Source organism: Peromyscus californicus, unplaced genomic scaffold, assembly GCF_007827085.1.
Source record: "Peromyscus californicus insignis strain IS unplaced genomic scaffold, ASM782708v3 Scaffold_4__1_contigs__length_199733344, whole genome shotgun sequence".
Taxonomy (NCBI): Eukaryota; Metazoa; Chordata; class Mammalia; order Rodentia; family Cricetidae; genus Peromyscus; species Peromyscus californicus.
Genome location: NW_026294562.1, coordinates 151,896,904 through 151,918,106, shown reverse-complemented (window position 1 = coordinate 151,918,106; position 21,203 = coordinate 151,896,904). Strand labels below are relative to the sequence as shown.

At 40.7% G+C, this 21,203-nt stretch overlaps 1 protein-coding gene across 2 annotated transcripts in view; it reads left to right on the top strand.

Annotated features, from left to right (window-relative positions):
• Nucleotides 1–21,203, top strand: part of Nell1 (neural EGFL like 1) — an 839,269-nt gene that overhangs the window by 182,295 nt on the left and 635,771 nt on the right. For both annotated transcript variants that reach the window (XM_052761990.1, XM_052761989.1), the window contains exon 5: nt 3,562–3,658. In XM_052761990.1, the coding sequence (XP_052617950.1) occupies nt 3,562–3,658 (97 nt within the window). The remainder of the gene's footprint in view (nt 1–3,561; nt 3,659–21,203) is intronic.

Below are 21,203 nucleotides of genomic sequence, written 5' to 3'. Positions count from 1 at the left end.
CTTTGTAGAAGACTATCAGGGAGGTTCTCTCAGTAAACGGCACAATGGAGCAGACACAGGGCTGGGTCCTGAGGTTGAGGCTCCATTCCATTCAGAGGATGGGAGCAATGGCAGTCAGGAACAGCTTGAGAGTGAACACTCTGAGCCAAGGTCAGTAGGATAGCCAAGTTCCTTCTTCCTCAGCTGGGAGGTTTGCAAAGACGAGCCAAGACAGGACCAGGGTCTTAGAGACACTAGTGTGCTGTGGAGAAACAATGTTATCAGTCAAAAGATTAGAGAGGGATTCAATGGGTTGTTCTAGTGTATATTCCCAGAGATAAGTAAGGAACCAACAAATAATGCAGTAAAAAGACCTAAAAATAATATATGGAATGTGTTTAAGGCCACCCTGATAAAGTAGCACAGAATAGAGACATCAGACACACTTGTCTTCTGAAAACTTTTCTCTGCAAATTGTCTCAATCTAGCAATGGTCTGTCTCAGTGAGGGTGTAGCGTGACCCTGTTGCAGTCACAGGAACTTGCTTCTTCCTTCCTTCTAGATAAGTCAGTCAGGTTAGGACTTGAAATTCATTTGGATGAACTGTACTTTCATATTGCTATTGTAGAAAAAGATATTGGCTGACTTGTGACATAAACATGCACTAGGAAATGCATCCCCCCTCCCCTTAGGAGTTTAGATACTTCATGAATTATCTAAGGGTGACCTCGCCCTGTGCTTCAGTATTTTCTCTGCAAATATTTACAGACTCTGCTTTCTGTAGTTGAACTTTTTGGAAAGCAATAGCTTGGCTATGGCTTCTGTAATGGCATCTCTTCATTGAATATATAAACAGGCAGTGCAGGAGAGTGGCCACAGCATAGAGCTCAAAGCCCAGCATTTGCAGCTGATGCACCATGTCCTGGCTGTTAGTTAGTCTGGCTGATATTCTTTATGCAGTTTTTTTTAATAGTGTGCCTTTAACCTTCTCAGTGTTGCTATATATGCATTCAATTTGCTGATTCTGCCTACTGTACCAATTCTCTAGTGAGTCCTGCCTTCCGAAGACATTGGTTGTCAGGGAGGCAGCATCTTGCATTTCTCCTTGGCTCAAAGAGGAGACCCTGGTGGGTACTGGGAGTACAACATTGGAGCACCAGTGTGGTACACGTGTCCTGTGGGTCACCTGGTCCTAGACGATAGTGACAGACCTCAAATATTTGCTTCCTCCTGTTTTTAAGGCACAAGGAGTTGCCATGGTCAGAAGATGGGCAGGATGGGAGGTTGGTCTTTCTTATTGTTCCATCCTCCATTCACTCATACACTCTATCCACATTGGTGAAGGGCCCTCCCCGCTCAGTGGAGATGGGCTAGGAGTGTAGTGAATATAGGGAAGAAAGCATCTGCACCCGGAACTCCTCTCACCCTGGCAGAGGTGAACGCTTGAAAACGCAGGCTAAGGCCAACGGCTTGACAGCATTTTCAGTTTATTAGGCAAACAGCCTTGTAGAAAACTGCTTCTGCCTCTTCCTCTAAACACAGTGGTCTCCGTTTCTCTCTAGGCTTTTTCGTATCCACCAAAGTCAAACATAATTTTCCCATCGTTATCTCCACAGTGCATAAATAACTTTATATTTTATGTCCTCTGGTGAAAATTATTTTGTGTATATTTTTCCATTTTCACAATCTGCATATTTATCATTTTTAATGACTGTAGTAAATTCTTGGACGCTGATATATCTTATAACTTGCACTTTTTTCTCTTTTGCTGTTATTTGGCTTGTTTCTAGTTTTTCCACTATATTGAAGCTGGGAACTCTTTAAGAGGAAGGATGTAATATATTGTTGCACTAAAGCAGCTTTGACAAATTGTTTCATCCAAAAAGATTCATTCAACACACAGAAAAGAATGAATTCCCGTGAAGAAAACATGGTCTATCTTCTTAAGGGAGATGTATATCTCCTTAATTATGTTTTGAGTTTCCATTTATAATGGAGAGATAATTAGTGGAAAAAGCCCTGATGTGTTTCATGTTCCCAACAAGGGTTTGCACACAGTCTTCCGAATTGCAGTTCTGGAAATGCAGTTATGAGCTGCATAGCTTGGATAAAAGGCTGTAGTATGACAGCCCCAACTACAACAGTGTCATCATCTTTCGATTTCCTTGTACAATTGGAAGTCTTCAGTTCTTCCACATTTTCCTTCTGAGAACCTTCTAGAGAAACACTTTGCCCTCTGCCATCTAGCAAGGGGCAGTCAGCTCCATCATGGTGTGGAGGTCCTGACATACATGAGGAATGACCCAAGTAAAGGATGTGGAACGCAGGAGTAGATAGGGCTCTCACTTGGAATTGAAATGTACGGCTCTCTCCATCTCACCCCGTTGAGAGTCATCTGGACTTCCAGCACTGTGATGCCAATCTTGGCAGTCAACCTGACACATCTGAAAAGAGAGAACCGCAGCTGAGGAATTGCCTCTATCAGACTGGCCTTATGGACATGCCAGTGGGGGCATTTCCTTGATTAATGATTGATGTGGGTCACTGTGGGTGGTACTATCCCTGGGCAAGTAGGCCTGGGTTGTATAAGAAAGGAAGCAGACTGTGAGCCTGTGAGCAAGCCAGTGAGCACCATTCCTCCATGGTTTCTGCTTCCAGCTTACGCAAGTTGAATAAACCCTTTCCACCCAAGTTGATTTTTTGTCACGTGTTTGTCACAGCAAGCTAGAACAGGTCCTGAGTGGTGTTTGCCATGCGGAAAATGGAGGCTTGTGATCAGCTGGTCTCTAGAAAGCATAGATGTTAAGAACTCACTGATTAGCTGGTGTTGGCAGGGCAGAACCAAGACAGTGAGTTGTTCCTGAAATCCCATCTTCTGTGTGAGTATGCCTGGGATATGTTAGGTGTTCCAGGATGCTGTCTTCAGTTTCATGTACAGGACTGTATGTGTCCATCTGTCCAAACCTCATTGCTTTATTTTTCCTATTGCTCATTGTGGCGTTTGGAGCATAAGGCATGTTTAATCAACCTTGTGATTGAGTATCGATGTGATGTCTTAATGGACAGTTTCTATCCAATCATTTGTAGGGTTCTTTTGAGTGTTGTAGAAGTGAGCAGTGGCTACATTCCCAAAACTAGAGTGCAACAGATACTTAGGTTACCTGGGCATTGGAGCCCAGAGATGAGGGCTTTACCACAGTGCTGGATACATACTTTGTCCCTGCTGGCTGCACTCGGTGAACATGCTTACATTCTCTCTACCTCAGCTCTTCTACCTGTAACATTTGGATAAAATCACTTTCCTTTGTGCAGGGGTAATTGCTCAGAGTAGACATTCCAAATGCTGTTTTCTTATTCACACCCCCGACTCTGTGGTAAGGGAGAAAAGAAAGACACAAGGTGCCTAGACAATGTGCCCAGCACTGTCATGAACAAGATCTCTCTCATGGGACCTGCCATTTAAAATGTGCCACATATTAACCTCTTCAAACTAGCAGCTATGTACAAGTATGCAACCAGCATGGCACCTCTGGGTTCTACTTCAAGTTCCTCTATTAGCAACTATGTTCTTTGTTCCTACAGGATCTACGAGCGTGTGATAGACCCTCCAGAGACCAACCTTCCTCCAGGAAGCAACCTGTGGCTTGGGCAACGCAACCAAAAGCATGGCTTTTTCAAAGTAAGCTCTGATTTTCATGTATGTTGAGAAATACTCCGTTTTCTTTTTTTCTATAATTTTAATTAGAATATAATTAAATCATTTCTCCCTTTCCTCTTCAGCCTCTCTCACATCTCCCTGACCCTTCCTCTCAAAATCATGGCCCTTTTTTTTTATTATTATTGTGGTGGTTTGAATGAGAATGGCCCCCATAGGCTCCTACATTTGAAAGTTGGTCCTCAGTTGGTGGAACTGTTTGGGGAGTATTAAAGGTGTGGTTTGTTGGAGGAGGTGTGTCACTAGGGGTGGGTTTTGAAGTTTCAGAAGCCCATACCATTTCCAGTAAGTTCTCTCAGTAAGTTGCCTCGTGCTTGTTGTCTCAACATGTAAGCTGCCACCTCCTGCCCAGTACCTTGCCTTCCTGCCTGCTGCCATGTTCCCTGGCATGATGATCATGGACTCTACTGCCCCCTGGAAGCATGAGCCCTAAATTAATTGCTCTTTGTAAGTTGCCTTGGTCATGGTGTCTCTTCCCAGCAATAGAAAAGTAACTAAGGCAGTTATTAATGTTATACATACATGGATAAGTTATAAATATAACATGCTGAGTCCATTGGGTGTCATTTGTAGGTGTATAATCTCAGCACTAACTCCTTGGTGTTGGATAATCAATTAGGGGGAGTTCATTCCTGGGAAAGTAATTCTCTCTCTCTCAGCAGTGGTTAGTTGCCCATAGTTCTTTGTCAGTGATGGGGTCCCTTGAGAGTTCTTCCTTCCACATTTGCCTTTTTATTGGTGCTGTCATTGTTTGGGGGCTTGTTATGGAGCCACATTGTTGTGGTATCATGGGTAAAGCTTCTCTGTGGTGCCTAGGAGACACAGACTCATAGTGACTTTCTGAGCCTCTGGCTCTTACAATCTTTCCACCCCCTCTTCTGTGATGTCCTCTATGCTTTAGGTGCTGGCAATGTTGCTGGTTGTATGTGCACAATTATACCAGTGGAAGGGCATGGTAATGACTTTTGAACACTTATAGAATACACATGGTTTTAACTCCCTTAATGGCATAATGATTCTATAAAGTTAGTATTTTAAAACTAGATAGAAAGCTAAGTGGTTTACCTAAGACCTCACTGTATCGCATGCCCCTTGGGTAAACCACTCAGCTCTCTTTCCTGGGTGATCCAGAGCATAAATGACTCTTTGGATGCATCTTATTAAACTCTTAATCCTGGGAGATTCAAATAACTGGTGTTATATATTTACATGTTTGAATACTTGATTCCCAGTTGGTGGAACTGTTTGGGAAGGGTTAGAAGGTGTGGCCTTGTTGGAGGAGGTATGTTACTGGAACCTGGTTCTGAGGTTGCCAAAGACTATGGCCAGAACCACTGGAGCTAGCTTTCTTGGCTGGCTTCCTGTTTGTGGATTGAGATGTGGGCTCTCAGCTGCTGATCTAGCTGCCTGCCACAGTACCTTCAATCACTGTCATAGATTCTAATCCTCTAGAATTGTAAGCACGATTAAACTCTTTCTTTTTTATAAGTTGCCTTTTTCCTGGTGTTTTATCACAGCAATAGAAAAGATTGGGTCTATCATCAGCATACATGTTAATTGAATCTGGGACAAGTACCTATTCATACACATCTATTCAAAAATCTCAGCTTCTTTGAGTTTGGTTTTCTTGGCTATGAAGACGACATAGTAACTGCATTGTTGTGTTTTTTATTTTTCCTTTTGTGGAAACATGAAGGTACTGTGATAAAATGAACTGAAAACTTAACACCATGAAATTTTAAAATACTCTTGTTCTGTAAAGAATGACAGATTTTGCCTCTGGCAATAGGACAGACTTGATATTTTAAAAGTCCTCCTGATTTGAAATACTTATAAATGCCTGATAAAATACAGGTGAAATCTTTTAAAATTCATCATTGTACTTACAGAAAAATCCCTAGGGACTAAATAATATGGAGAAGAGATAAGAACCAGGAGAATATATTTCAAACTAGAAACATAGCACCTTGTTTTTTCCTTTAAAAATTAAGATATAATTTACACATAGTAAAAGTTGCCTCTCTTAATGTACAGCTTTGTGATTTTGAGAAATTTTAGTTCATCTATGCAAATGATATGAAGATAAAGAATTACTCCCAACATCTCCAGGTTTTTCCTCCTGTTCTTCTTATCCCAAACTACTTGTCTGTTCTGACTCTTTAATTTTGCTTTTCCAGAATGTTCTATAAATGAAATCAGTTGTTCATGTAGACATTTGTATAATTATGCACATTGGAATTCATCCAGGTTCTTATGTTTATGGGTGGTTTACTTTTTTTTTGTTGAACAATATTCCAGTTTTCCAGTATGAATAAACTACAGTATATAAGTTTACTTTTTGTTGCTATGATAAATATCATGACTGAGCAATTTAGGGGAAGAAAAGATTTATTTGGCTTGTACTCTATATTATAGTCCATCATTGATGGAAGTCGGGGCAGAAACTCCAGCAGGAACTGGAATCAGAAACTATAGAGGAGTGCTGCTTGCTGGTTTGCTCTCAGACTTATGATTAGGTAGCTTTATTATATAGACCACGACTACCTGTGAGGGAATGGCATGACCCACAGCAGGCTGGACACCCCCAACCCCAGTGTCACTTAACAGTTAAGAACATCTCCCATAGACATGCCCACACACCAGTCTCATCTGAGTGACCCCTCGATTGAGACTCTCATCTCAGGTGACTCTGGGATATATCAAGTTGATAATAAAAGGTAACAAAGACATATACACTTGTTAAGCCATTTCTCAACTGATATAAAATTGAATGCTTTTCAATTTTAGCACTTATAAATAAAGCCACTATCTATTTGCAGATAGATTTTTGTGTGAGTAAAAGGTTTTGTTCACTTATGTAAATATGTAGGTGTGAGATCACCAAGTCAGAAATCAATGTTCGAATTTATAGGAAACTGCCAAATTATTTTACAAACTGTGTGAGCCATTTTGTACCCCTATTACCAGTGTACGAAAACTCTAGTTGGAATACTGAATTCTAACAGTCTAGAGAACTGGATGGAAACTTCTGAACTAAAGCTAGGGCTCAGAGGAGGGGAGGCAGAGGGAATCTATTACTCAGCAAGCCAGATGGTCCAGAAACCAACCTGATCCCCCCTCCTCTCCAGATGAGAAAAGAGGATGCTTTCTGAGAATTTAACCCCTGCCCCGTCATCATGTGGGTGCCACCCTAGGTTTAATGCATCCTTGAATATTAATAAATGATCTTCAGGTGGTCCTTGGTTGGTACCTTGCGGTTTTTGATGAATAATGCAAATTAACTTTGGAGAAGCCACCCTCCAAGTATCCCACTGATTAATTGTTGAAAGTAGGGGTTTATGGGTGACAATGTGAAAGAATGAGATATTGTTTGATTAGTCCTTCAAGGACTACAGAAATGAAATTAGCAATTTTTTTTTAATCCCTAGTTTTGAGACGGGTAGAGAAGCATAACATTAAAGAATGTATTCTAACCAGAGATGATAAATTTGACTGGGAGTGACTGAACTGAAAACATTTTTAGAAATGAAAACTCTAGTTGTTGGGTGAGATAAGACTTGAGAGTTTGCTAAAGTGAGTCTGCTAAACATTAGCTGAGACCCAGGTGGGGAGAGCGTCCATGCAAGGACACTTATTGCAAAGGTCACTCCTCTGATAGCTCTGCAGAGGTAAGGAAGAAGAGAAGTTAAAATGCAGAAAATAAAGATGAATACAAATTTTATATACCTGTTTAATGTGTCTTCACAGATACGTATACATGTATGGGACCTACTATATATTCAAGTAGATATCCAATACATGCATTTATATAGATACATGTTACATATTTATTTGCATACCTTTGTGAAAAAATTAGGAATACCGAATGTTTAATTAATTTCCAAGTTAAATTTAGAGAATTTAAGAGAGAAAAATGTTACAGGAGCTATTATAAATATAATTGTTAAGATTTTTCTGTATTGTCAAAACACGTTGAAAGTCAAAGGAATGCACACTGTGTTACCTGTCACAGGCCACCAAGGCACTTAGAAAATTAAGAATAGTGTTACTTAGCTCTGAGGGCCAGTAGCATTTCTGTTTTTGGTTGGCTAGCCTTGTGCCTGCTGGGTTCCCTGGAGAGCCTGTGGCCAGCTGGCCCCTCAGCAGGTGGCAAGGTGAGCCAAGATGCCCCTTCATTCTCCTTCCTCTGGCATCTCACTCTCCAATGGCAGAGCTCAGGCATCTTCACATGGTAGCCTTAGGACTCTGAGCATCAGGAGAAAGCAAGATCTGGTATTTGTGCAATCAAAGGCTCTGTTGATTGATCCCATGGCTAATGGGTCATTGTCCAAAACAAGTCACGTGGTAGAATCTGGAGTCCAGGGGTAAAGAAGTAGAGTTCCTCTCTTGAAGGGCTGCTTTGCCGTAGTACATTGCAAACCTCGAATGTAAAGAGGAAAGGACTCTTTGGAAGATTTTTAATAATGTATTATACAAAGAAGATATTGGAAGTAGCCAATGAAAAAGACAAAACTTTAAAGCAAAAGAATGGCTTGGGTGAAAAAGATAGATTTTAAATAGCAAAAGCAGAAGCCAAAAGACAGGATGGAACGATTTTCAAATTTTGAGGAGGAAACAGCTATTCAAAGTAACTGTGCAGGCACAGCTTAATGTGTAGCTGAGGATGATGGTAAGATAAAAACATCAGAAGAAAATCAAAACTCTTAGTTTATGACCAATAGGTTTTAATTAAAAAAAAATCTCAGAAGAAAGCATATATTTTTAAGTAGGTGAAGAATCAGTAGAGATGTGTTGGAGAGATGGTGCAGTGGTTAATGGTGTTTGTCGTTCTTTGAGAGGAGCTAGGTTTGGTTCATAGCACCCATGTTGGGAGGCTTACAATCATGTGTAACCCCAGGTCCAGGTGACATCCTCTTCTGGACTCTGTAGGCATCTTCCCTTGTGTGTTCATACCCACACACAAACACATACCACACACACACACACACACACACACACACACACACACACACACACACACAATTTAAAACAACCTTAAAAAAAGAATTGGTAAATAAATATTGAGAGCATTCACAAACATGGATAATTATTATTTGATTAGTAATAATGTTACCTAATTTTAGAAAAATAAGATTAGAAATATCACCAGAATCCTTACAGTAAGGATTATTTGAAGCACAAAAAGAATGGAGGAATTGACTCACTTTTGTAGATGTTTAGTTTATATGTGAAAAATGTAAACCAAGGCCAAATACTAGAAATCATGTTAAATGCCAAAGTTAAGTGTAAGAGAAAGTGGGGATTAAGACAAACAATCAACCAAACAACCTCTCCATCAGTCTGGGTCTAGTGGCATGTCCCTGAGGCCCCAGCTTCTTGGGAGGCTGAGGCATGAGAATCACTTAAGCCCATGAATTTGAGAACAGTCTGAATGGCAGAGGTGAAGCCCAGTCCCCAAACCTCTATTGGCCAGAACTAAGGTGGAAGGAGAGAAATATTTAATATAGGCTAGCAGGTCAAACACTCTAGTTCTGAATAGTCACAATTTAAAGGAATTGACAGTCACTGCCATCAGTTGAGCAACAATTGGTGAGCCTGCCAGGCTCCAGTGGAGAGTCCCAAACCCAGGGGCACACAGAAGGTTCTGGTTGAAAGCAATTGTTCTCAAAAGAAGACAAGAAGACATGGATGTGGAGGATCTGTAGGGAGAAGAGGTGGCTGATGGGGGGAGGGAGATGAGGGAGGAGGTGGGGAAGAGGGTAATCAGAATGCACTGTTAACGTGTGTGAAAACAACAAGCAACACATTTAATAAGAAAACCTTTATTTATTTCTTTTGAAAAATACAGAAAAGGTGCTCAGATGCAGGGTTAGAACTGTGGGTTCAAACGGACTCCTAAGATTCAGTTCATGCTGTGCCTCCTTAATGCAGCAGCTATTTGAAACGTTAACAGGAAAGCAGCGTTTTACAAAGGAAAATGGGTCAAAAGTAGCTCGAGGAGGCTGGGGAAGCACTGAGGACATCAATTTCAAAGCCCAGAGGTTACTGCACATCCATAAACAACTCGACAAGTGCACAGGCTTAATGAGGGACCCTCAAAATGTACGCATCAGCAGGGTAGCGTGGAGGGGAAGGATAACTGTGGTGGATAGGATAGGGTGCTTCATCATCTGAGGTTCCCAGGAGGAACAGCTAACTTTGACTCTTACTTTGCCCCTTGTGTGAAACCAATTTCAATTCAAAAGTCCAACCCAAACCAGGAGTGAAAGTTACCATAGAAGAATATCTTTGCTGCCTTGCTGTGGAAAAGGAAGCTTTAAAGAGAACATAGTAACCACAAAGAAGTAGGTGGCTACAGGGGAATTTATTAACATAATGAAGTGGATTCTTTTTAGTAAAAACACATTACTAAGAGTAAAAAAAGGCACATCATAACACAGTTGGATACTGTTACTACACAGCTGTTACTACCAGTTACATTCTCCAAAGAACTTTGATCCACACCAATGTAGAGAAGCCCTTCAAGTCAATGAAACATCCGTCCAACTAAAGAGCAGACACACATGCTTGCAGGCACATCACAGAAGGGAATACCCAAAAGGCTGGTAAATGCAGGAAAGGAATCCATCTGATTAGTAATCAGGGTGAGAAAACCGTACCGGGATGCTACTGAATTCTTATCAGAAAGCGAACCTTAACAAGACTGACATGAGCAGGTGTTTTGCTGGAATGTGGAGCAACTAGAACCTTCATTAAGACTGACATGAGCAGGTGTTTTGCTGGAATGTGGAGCAACTAGAACCTTCATTTACTGTAAGTGTGAGTGCAAAATGGTTTAAGTGCTATGGAAAGATGTTTGGTATATGCATGTGTGCATTAATGAAATAGACATATGTCTGTTTATGACCAAACAAGAATAATACTCCTTAGTATAAACCCATCACACATGCCTGCATGCATGCACTCACACAGACAAAAATGTTTTTATAAAGATTTATTTATATTTGTTTTATGTTTATGGGTGTTTTGCCTGCATGTATGTATATGTATCATATGGGTTCTGGGAATAGAATCCCAGTCCTCTGAAAGAGCAGCAAGTGCTCTTTAGAGTCATCTTTCTAGTCCTATAAAATGTTTTTAACAGCAATATCCATAACAGAAAAATAAAGAAACCCGTTGCAAGTATGAGCTATGTGAATTGCAGCATTATTAAGAAGTATATTTCATGCAGTAGTTAATACTGTGTAGTGGCCATGTGGTTGAACCTCACAGGTAGTGAGTCCACAACAGAGTGGACAGAATGCTCACTGTTCTGCTAAACTGATGCTCAGGAAGGGACCTGATGTGCAGTGCTAACACTCAGGCTCTTGCTGGGAAGGGAGGAGTGAGGGCTAGGATGAAGATAAGGGGCCTGTGAATTATCGTCCAGGCCTTGATTGTTGAATTAGGTAGCAATTCCATAACACGTTCAGGCCAGGTTAACTCATCAGTGGTACCTTTATGATTTATGTATTTTTATGTGCACATTATTCCTTGATGAAGATACTAAATACATAAACCTATATGCGTAATAGGTAATGTAAGGAAAATGAGTAAATCTATCAACTGAGTGATTTTTAGTGTATTCCAATTAGTAATCTATGGATGAAGCAGGCAAAAGTTAGTAAACATATGAGTGACACAACCTACTTATCATAATACTTATCATATCTGTGTCACACTGTCTATAAATTCAGTAACTAACACATAACACAATTAGCAAATTATATCTCTATAAAAACCGATACATGGGATCACTGACAACACAAAAGCCATAGATGAGTCTTCACAGGACTCATGGGGATGATTCATGGATCACGTTCTATGAGGACAGTGAGATTTCATTACAGTAGTAGTGAATCTGGGGGAAGTAATTGACACCTCACTTTTAATCATGTAGGGATGTGGAGACCTTCTTGAATGCCAGTCTGGTATGCTGTGGTGGTGCACATCTTTAATCCCAGCACTTGGGAAGCAGAAACAGGCAGATTTCTGGGAGTTTGAGGCCAGCCTGGTCTACAGAGTGAGATGGAGGACAGCCAGAGCTACATAGAAAACCCCTGTCTCACAAAACCAAAACCAACCAACCAAACAAACAAACAAAAGTCATAGTCTGGTTTAAGGCAAGAGAAGTGTGCACTAGAGTGAAAGGAGATAGTTGAGAAAGATTCATTCTCAGAGGAAATGCTCATCTTTAATGAGCTAAGTATACAGATTAGGAAGTTGGACAAAAGCTATAAAGTTGGTCCAAAGATAGTAAGAGGCATGAAATAACGAGCATATAGAGCAGAAATTAGTACAATGATCAGGCAAAGTAAAAATCCACCAAACTTGGTTTTTAAAATAGATAAATCCAGAAGTTTGAGCAAGAACAACAAGGTGATGTCGGAAGCCTGAGACTGAGAGCACTTACTGTTCCTGTCAAGGACTGGGAATTTGTTTCCCAGCGCTCACACAGTGTCTCACAACTACCTGGGACTCCCGTTCCAAGGATCTGACGCCCTCTTCTGGCCTCTGCAGGCAACACACACAGGTAGTGCACAAACAGCGCAGGCCAAGACTCATACACATGAATTGAAAATAAGTAAATCTTTAAAAAAAAGAGAAAGTGAGAGAAAGGTATGAAAACAAGGGTTGTGAAAAGACGCACACCAATAAGTAATATTAAAATTAAAATAATAATAACATATTAACTTTATAGTAATAAAGTAGAAATTGAGAAGAAAACATTACCATTAAAAATATAAATCACCCCAGTGAACACAGGCAGTCTTATTCTCATTAGAACAAGTGAGTTTATGACTCAGTATCTGCGGCCTCGGGTTGTGATGCCAGGAACTCACACACAGTCCACCCCTGGAAGCAGGGCCCTGTGGAGCTCTCTGCTTGTGACCGGGGCTGTGTCTGACTGAGAACTCTTGCTTTCTTATAAGGTTCACCTGAGGAACTCACACCAGTTGCTGGGTTTTCTGACTCTTCTACAATGAACATAGTTGGGATAGCTCCCCTCTCTTGGATATCTCCCATTTTCCAGAATGCTGGTCCGGCTTTTATACCTGACAGCTGAGTAGATTTTTCCAGAGCTAAACCAGAAATGTGCTGGGCCCATTGAGACCCAGGCTTGAAACTTTTATGGTGTTTGTTTTGTAGCATCACAGTGTCCTAAACAGTTACAAGTCCATTTTTGTCTTGAGAGCATGACAAATAGATGCCATCTTTTGTTGGAACATCTATGAGGGGCAACGTTTTGGGATATTTTTGTCATCTACTGTTGCCCACCAAACGACCCCGTAGCTAAGAAGCCCTATGACATTCAGTTGCAGCACATTCAGGGAATGACCCAATTCTATATCATCCCTTCTGGAGAACAGTGTACATGAGAGTACTTCCTGTCTGACTCATGAGGATATGTGGTCTTGATTTACCAGCTCAGTTAAAACCTGCTTATAGAAGGATTGCACAAGCTGGCTTACCTTTGAACAGATAATGTTAAAAGATCTAAAGAAAGTGTGTGTGTGTGTGTGTGTGTGTGTGTGTGTGTGTGTGTGTGTGTGTGTGTGTGTAAAACACACAGAGAGAACACACAAATTGGTTATTTCAACAATGCAAATTTGTTTTTAATATATTACTGTGTTAATATAATCTTCCATATTAAACAGACAAAAGTAGAGGTTTCGGGGTCATCTCAAGAGGCAGTGAAGGAGAGCATTGATGACATTCAATATTGACTCATGGTAAAAGATTCTTAGCAAGCTAGCAATGGAAGGACGCTTCACTGAACTAATAGGGTATATAAAATAAACACATGTAAAATATCAGGCTTGCAGTTAAACATGGAGTGCTCCTACCAAAGCCAGTAACTACATCGTGCTTATCATCACTGCCTCTGTGTTGGCTGAGGACTAGAGGCCACCAGCAAAGCAAGACGTCTTTAAAAGAAGTGGAATTATTCACAAATTTTTAAATTGTCCATATAAAAGGAGCATTCTCAAATTATTAATACTGACAAGAGAGTACAGAATAAGTGATAGGTGTAAAATCAGAGAAATAGCCAGTTGTATTGCTGCAGCAAAAACTACAAGTTGTGGATAAATCAAAAGTACCATTTATAGTGTCAACAGATCACCAAATCAAATACAATATGAATACTAAGCACATTTACCATTTCATTTTTAAAAAACACCCTAAATAGGACATCTGTGTCTCCCCAGCCTCCCAAGGCTAAGGAATTATCACAGGAGAGGGGGCCAGGCCAGGTAGATGATTACAGTGCAGCTGTGTTTTCTGGGCACAACAGAAGCTGCACACATGAACTACAGTGGCGGACAGCATGCACAAGACCCGTGAGAGCTCCAGCCAGACAAAATTCAAGCAAGGAGAGTGGATGTGAGTATGAAGTCTCACCCCTAGCTGAGAAGCTATTAGCAGTTGCTCGATGCTGAGAGGGGAGAGTCAATTTTCTTTAAAGGTGTGACCCCTGGTAGGTAGACCAACACTCACACTAACACCCAGACTCACACCAATGCCCCCACACCCATACTCACACTCATACCCACACTCATACTCAGACTCACAAAAAGCCCCCCACTCACACCCACACCAACGTTCACACCAGACTCAAACTAACACCCACACTAACATTAACACCCACACCTACATCCACACCAATATCCACACCAACCCCACATACACACACTCACATCAATGCCCCACACTCACACCCACACTAACACTCATATTAAGACACACACTAACACCTACACCTATACCCACATCCGCACCAACCCCCACACCCACACCAACCCCCCATACCCATACTCACACCCATACTAACACACGCACTCACACCTACACCTATATCCACAGTAACACCCATACCAGCACCCACACTAATACCCACACTAACACCCACACCAACACCTACACTAACACCCACACCCACACTAACATCCACACCCACACTAAAGAGACACCAACATCCACACTAATACCCACACCCACACTCACACCCACAGCCATGCTCACACCCACACTAATACCCACATCCACACCAACCCCCCCACCTACATCCACACCTATATCCACACCAACCCCTCATACCCACACTGACACTCACACTCATTCACACATTTACACTAACACCCACACCCATACTAACACCCACACCCACACTAACACTCACATCCACACCTACACACTGGTAGGTCACCCGTGCCCTGGTATGTCACCTACACTCAGGAATTAAGTGGATAACACAAATTGGACTCAATGTGTTTAACGAAAAGTAGTGGTCACAGACCTGGATGTGGGAAAGCAGGAATGGAGTTAGATCTCAGAGGAGTTAGGGAAAGGGTGAATATAATCAAAATATATTGCGTGAAATTCCCAAAGAGTTAAAATCTTTTAAGAAATCACCGAAGAATATCTACACAGGGAGAAGTGGTATTATATTATTGGAGAAGAAACCTTGACATAGTTAAAATGTCACAAATTTCTACAGTGATCACTAGCTTCAGTGAACTTGTAATAATTCCACAATGGAATTGTATATGTGTGCGTGTGATGGAATCTATAAGTGGATTCTAGAATCCTAATGGAACACCAGAAGTGAAAAATAATGAAGACATTTTCTGAAGAAGAAAAAGGAAGAATTTGTTCTTTTGGGTCTGAAAGCTTATTATAAAGTTATTGCAAAGCCATGGAGCATGCTATCACAGCAAAGAGCAGCCTATAAACCAAGAAAGCAGAGGAGGCTGGAAAGGGCCGTGTTGGAAGATGCAGCAGCTTGGGAGGCTCGCTGCATGACTGCAGTGCTGTTTCTGAACAATGAGGAAAGGGGGCCTTATCAACAACAAGTTATGGGTTTCATTCATTTAAAAATGTGTACATATCACAGGGATGAATGTTCGACACACATTAATGTTCTGTGTTTAGTGTCAGGGAATACTTTCGGTATACACCTGCATTTTGTACAGGATCAATTGCAATTATAGTTGAATTCTATTATTTATGATCTCAGGGTAGAAAAGTTGTATTTAAAAATATATTTTAGTTTTTTAAATTGACAATAGATTCTTCTCTCATACAGTACATTCCAACCACAGTTTCTCCTCCCTCCACTCCTCCTCATGTCCCCCTCTTCTCTCTCCCCCAGATCCATCCCCCTCTGTTTCCCTTGAGAAAAGAGCAGGTCTCCAAGGGACAATGACCATTGTCATAGTAGCTGTACATATTTAGAATGCTTAAGATAAAAATGCAAGCTAATGGACCCCACAGAAAAAGAGGCAGAAAGAGAGTAAGAGCCAGAGGGATGGAGGACACCAGGAGAACAAGGTCCTCTAAATCAACATGAGCAGAGCTCACGTGAACTCACAGCAACTGAGGCAGCATGCACAGGGCCTGCATGGGTCTGCACCAGGACCTTTGCATGTATTATGGCTTCCAGTTGTTTTGGGTTGTGAGCCTAGCCTTTAACAGTTGAACCATCTCTCCAGCCAGCTTCCAGTTGTTTTTACGGATTCCTGAGTGAGCAAACACGTGGGTCTCTGTTTCTTGGGCTCTTTTCCTTCTGTTTGTTTGTTTGGTCCAATTCCAATGTGTTTGGCTTTGTTTTTATCTTATTATATTTTATTTTGTTATTTTCCCTTACAATCTCATTTTGCTTTCTAATGAGAGACAGAAAGGGAGTGGATCTGTATGGGAGGGGAGGTCGGGAGGAACCGGAAGGAGTAGAGGGAGGGGAACTATAATTAGGATATATTATGTGAGAAAAAATATTTTATTTTCTTTTTTTTTGAGACAGGGTTTCTCTGTGTAGCTTTGCACCTTTTTCCTGGAACTCACTTGGTAGCCCAGGCTGGCCTCGAACTCACAGAGATCCGCCTGGCTCTGCCTCCCGAGTGCTGGGATTAAAGGCATGAGCCACCACCACCCGGTGAAAAAATATTTTCAATAAAAGGAAAATAAATTTTTTAAAAAATGTAAGCTCACTAAAGAAAATATTGATGGTTCTACTACTACTACTACTACTACTACTACTACTACTACTACTACTACTATATAAGATTTAAAATTCTATTAAAGAAGGTCTTGGGAATAGGTTCAAACAGGAAAAAAAAAGCATCCCTTAAAGTCACATTATAAATCAGTAAGATTCACAGAGTCATCAGGACATTGACAGAACATGAGAGAGAACATTTTCCCAGAGGAGGAATGGGAATAGCTGGTGAGTGTAGTCAAAGGATGCATGGGAATGCAAACTCAGATAGCTAATGTGATAACATTTCTTCACCTATCAGGCTGCTAAAGGAGGGGGCATGTGGGTGATGGAGCCATTGTAGGAACTTTAATTGATAGAGCCAAAAAGGAAAGTGATTTAGATTTTTTTTGGTAATATTTACACCTTATTATACAGGACTTCAGATCCTTAATGTAATTATCAAAGAAGCTCTTGGTAATATACTAAGGGACCGATGTATAAACATAGCTATAGGAGGTCTGGGTTGTTGTCATCAAAAAAAAAAAACAGAAAAAACACACAACTAATTGTCCATCAAAAGGAGAATGTTCAAATGAACTATAATAGAACCTTACAAGGAGATAATAAAGTCAGTGATGTGTTGAAAGAATAGAAAGTACTGTAAGAAAATTATTGTATTAAATAATTTCCATATTTAAAAATGCAATACAATCCAACATATTGCTTATTGATTCAGTTCCATATGAACAGACAATTGCACAGAATTATAAGCATCAACTATGGAATAGTTTGCTTCTTCAGAGGGAGGGATGGAGGATCTTATTGATGTTGCACACACAAGCCTACAGTCATGTTAACAGCACTAAGGCTGAGTAGACATGCACATGCTGTATTTTATTTTCTAGTCTTTCATACATCATATATAGTAAAAATATAATCATCTTAGGGGTAATAATCCATATATTTGAGTACACATATGTTTAAATACCATCTCCCCATGCTTCAGAAAATCAGGTGTTCACCCAACTCATTTAATGCAGTGCTGATTCTTGTCTTGTAGAGAGTGATTTTCTGGTAAAGCCAGACTTTTCTTTGGGTTCTTGAGTCTATAATGAAGCGACTGGTTCTTCATCCTGGAAAACATAAACATCCCATGAAAAGGCTTTAAAACTCAGATTCTGTGTACACCTAGATATACTTGTTGAGAATCTGAACTGTAGACTTTAAGAATTTTCATTATAAAACTTAACAATTGATTTAGATTTAACAGGTTTGAAAGCTTGAACTTTAGGTCACCGATGTAGAGATTGGTGTGTTGATTAGAGTTTTGCCTTGCTTTGTAGAAATTTTCAACAGCATGTGAGATGTAAGTAATTATCTTCTGATAATTACTGGGGTAGCTCCTTGAAATGCAGGTAGATGGACATCAGTAATATAGTGGTGTGGCCAGCTACCAGGACATTGTCCATCTGGTTCACAGACATATATGCAGACAAATGCTCCTATTTTTAAAATATTTAAAACAAGCAAACAAAAATAGGTTCTGACTGGGCATAGTGCCATGCGCCTTTAATCCTAGCATTTGGGAGACAGAGGCATGTAGATGTCTGAGAGTTTGGGGTCAGGCTGGGTCTATGTAGTGAGACATTTTCTCAAAACAAACAAAACCAAAACAACAACAATGAAAAACATTAGAAAGAAAGCAGAAAGGAACAGCAACAAATTTGGTGAAAGTTTGAAAACAAAAATTTATAGTAGCTCATGCCTCAGGACAAAGACAACATGGACATGGAGGGGACAGCCTACAGATTGCTTGCTGATTTTTGCCTCACACTTCTGTGGTCTTAGAGTGTCAGTTCACTGAAAGTCTTAAAGACATAACTCTCTGTTCTCAGTGCAGGAAAGGAGCACCCAGATTGTGGAGCTGGTAGAGACGTTGCTCATTAGTTATTTGTGTGTCTGTTCTAAATGTCAGGGACTGTGAGGAACTGACATTGGTTTCAATCTCAATTATTTCAGAACTCCAGCATGAGAAAAGTGGCAAATAGTAATCGAAATATCAAGGCTAATAACCTGTAGCTGTATGGGGCAAGATGGTAAAAGAACGACACATACTAGGTCACCCAACATAAATATGAAACTGAGGAGAGAGTTTCTTCCAGTAATTTAAAAACACCTGTATATTTAAGGTATATAGAAAGTGGCATGTACCAGGTTAAATGCATGGTTAGAAATGATCTGAAAATGTCCCTAGCTTTTCCTTAGGCTAATCCCCAAGATCAGTGCATGCTAACCTGCCAAGACTTGGGCATTCTGGCACATGCACCCTTCCCCCAGGCCCCTACAACTGTTCAAGATATCCAAGGAAGTTTCTAACACTAGAACAGAGCATGGACTGCAGTGAGCACACAGGACAAGGAAGACCGTCTTGGCAAATACATCCAATAAACTACCAATAAAGCAGACAAGCTCATCACTCATCGGCTAGCAGCCAGAAACAAGAAGCACCAGAAAACTCAGAAACACCTGGAGACTCTGCCATCCAGAGTCCCTGCACTTTAGTGTTCGCATGCTCACAAAATGTTCAAATAAAACTACAGGGCAAGAAATGAATGAGGGAAATATTATTATTCAATGAAGCAAAAAATAAAAAATCTCTGAGAAAGCTCAAATTAAGCAAAAGCTTTTTTTTTTTCTTTTTTTTTATTTGAAGGTCTTAAATATGTTCCAGAGTTTAGGAACCCAGGAAACCAGGGAAGTGATGTAGAAACAAAACAAGAATATTAATAGCAATAGGAAATATAAAAATGAATCAGATATTCCATAGCTAAAAAGACAATTAAAAATTTAAAAATTCACCAGCAGGATTCCACAACAGATTTGAGCAGGCTGGAGAAAGACTTACTGAGCTTGAAAATGAGATGATTAAAATTAACAAGTCTGGGAAGCAAGAAGAAAAATAAATGAAGAAAAATGAGCCCAAGGGCCTGGAATGTATCATGAAATAGATGGAGGTGCCCACTCGGGATCTCAGAACAGAAAGGGCAAGGCACAATGTATGAAGAGCAGTGGCTGAAATTGTCGAAGTTCCATGAGATTCAGGAATCGAATCTTCCAAGTTCAACTCCAAGTAGGATGAACACAGAGAACCCCCACACCAAGATTGGACGAAAGAGCAAAATAGAGCTGGGACAATGGTTCAGCTGGTAAAGTGTTCGCTGTATAAGAACCTATGTTTAATTCCCAAACTCACCTACAAAAGCAGGTGTATTGGCATGCTCTTGTAATCTCAGCTGGGGAGGCAGAGACAGGAGGACCGCTGGGTCTTTTGGCAGCCAGGCTAGTCTACTCAGTGAACCCCAGGCCAATGACAGACTCTGTCTCAAAAAACCAAGTGTGTAATTTCTGAGGAATGACACCCAAGGTTGACCTTTGGCCTCTACACATGCATGTATACACATGTACATGCATCTCTACCCACACATATAGGCAAGTACATACATGTACACAAAGAAGAGACACTTGACAGGAGGAAACATTGTCATATTGAATTGGCAGCTAGTTCCTCAGCAGAAGGCATGGAGGCCAGAGGCAGTAGGTCAACATGTTTCAAGGGAAGATAATACTCCAACTTTACAGAAAACATGAATCCCAAAAGCCACATAAGGATATCAAAGTCAAGGAAATTATGGACCATTATTTCTTAATATAGATGTAACATCCTTCACAACACACAAGAAAACTGAACACAGTAACATGTTCAAAGGCAGTGTAACATACCTTAGATGCAGGTTTAATATGAAAAATCAGAATTTGTAGAATGAAAGTTAAAAATAATCTAAAAAACAGAAATCAACCAAACAAACAAACCCACAAGGCCATGCCAACACCAAGGACATACTTGACAAAATCTAATGCCTGTTCCTCGTTGCTAACAGTGTAGACAGCCAGCTAGCTGGGGTCCTTGCTGGAACCAGCTTCAAACATCCAGTGGATGAAGTAATTATTCTAGTATTGGTCATCCTGGATCCTTGTGTGCCAAAGGCTTTTGGGTTTGTCTGACAGACTTAGAGGCTTCTAGCTCTAGGCCTTGAGAACTAGAAGATTTAGAAGTCAAAGACTCTAGGTACTCCAGTCAGAGGCACATTGTTCTGAGATCTGTCTGCCCATGGCCCAGCACTCAACAGATAGTGTGACCCTAGCCTTTTAGCAACAGCCAATGAAGGAGTAGTTGGCATCAGCTGGCATTACGGCTTCTGCATCTTGGATGTCAGTACCCAGGCTCTTACCAGAAGCTAATATTACAGCTCTGAGCTTGGGCTGTTGAAACTCTCAGCCCTTAACCCACTAGCGCTCTTCTGGCAATCAGGGTTTGTAATCCCTGCAGTTTCAGCTCCTGGTTCCGCTCCTTGCAGCCTCTTGTAGCATCTCTGTCTTTTGCCTTCTCAATACTTCGGCCACCCTTTCCTGCTTCTTGCAATTTCTGCCCCT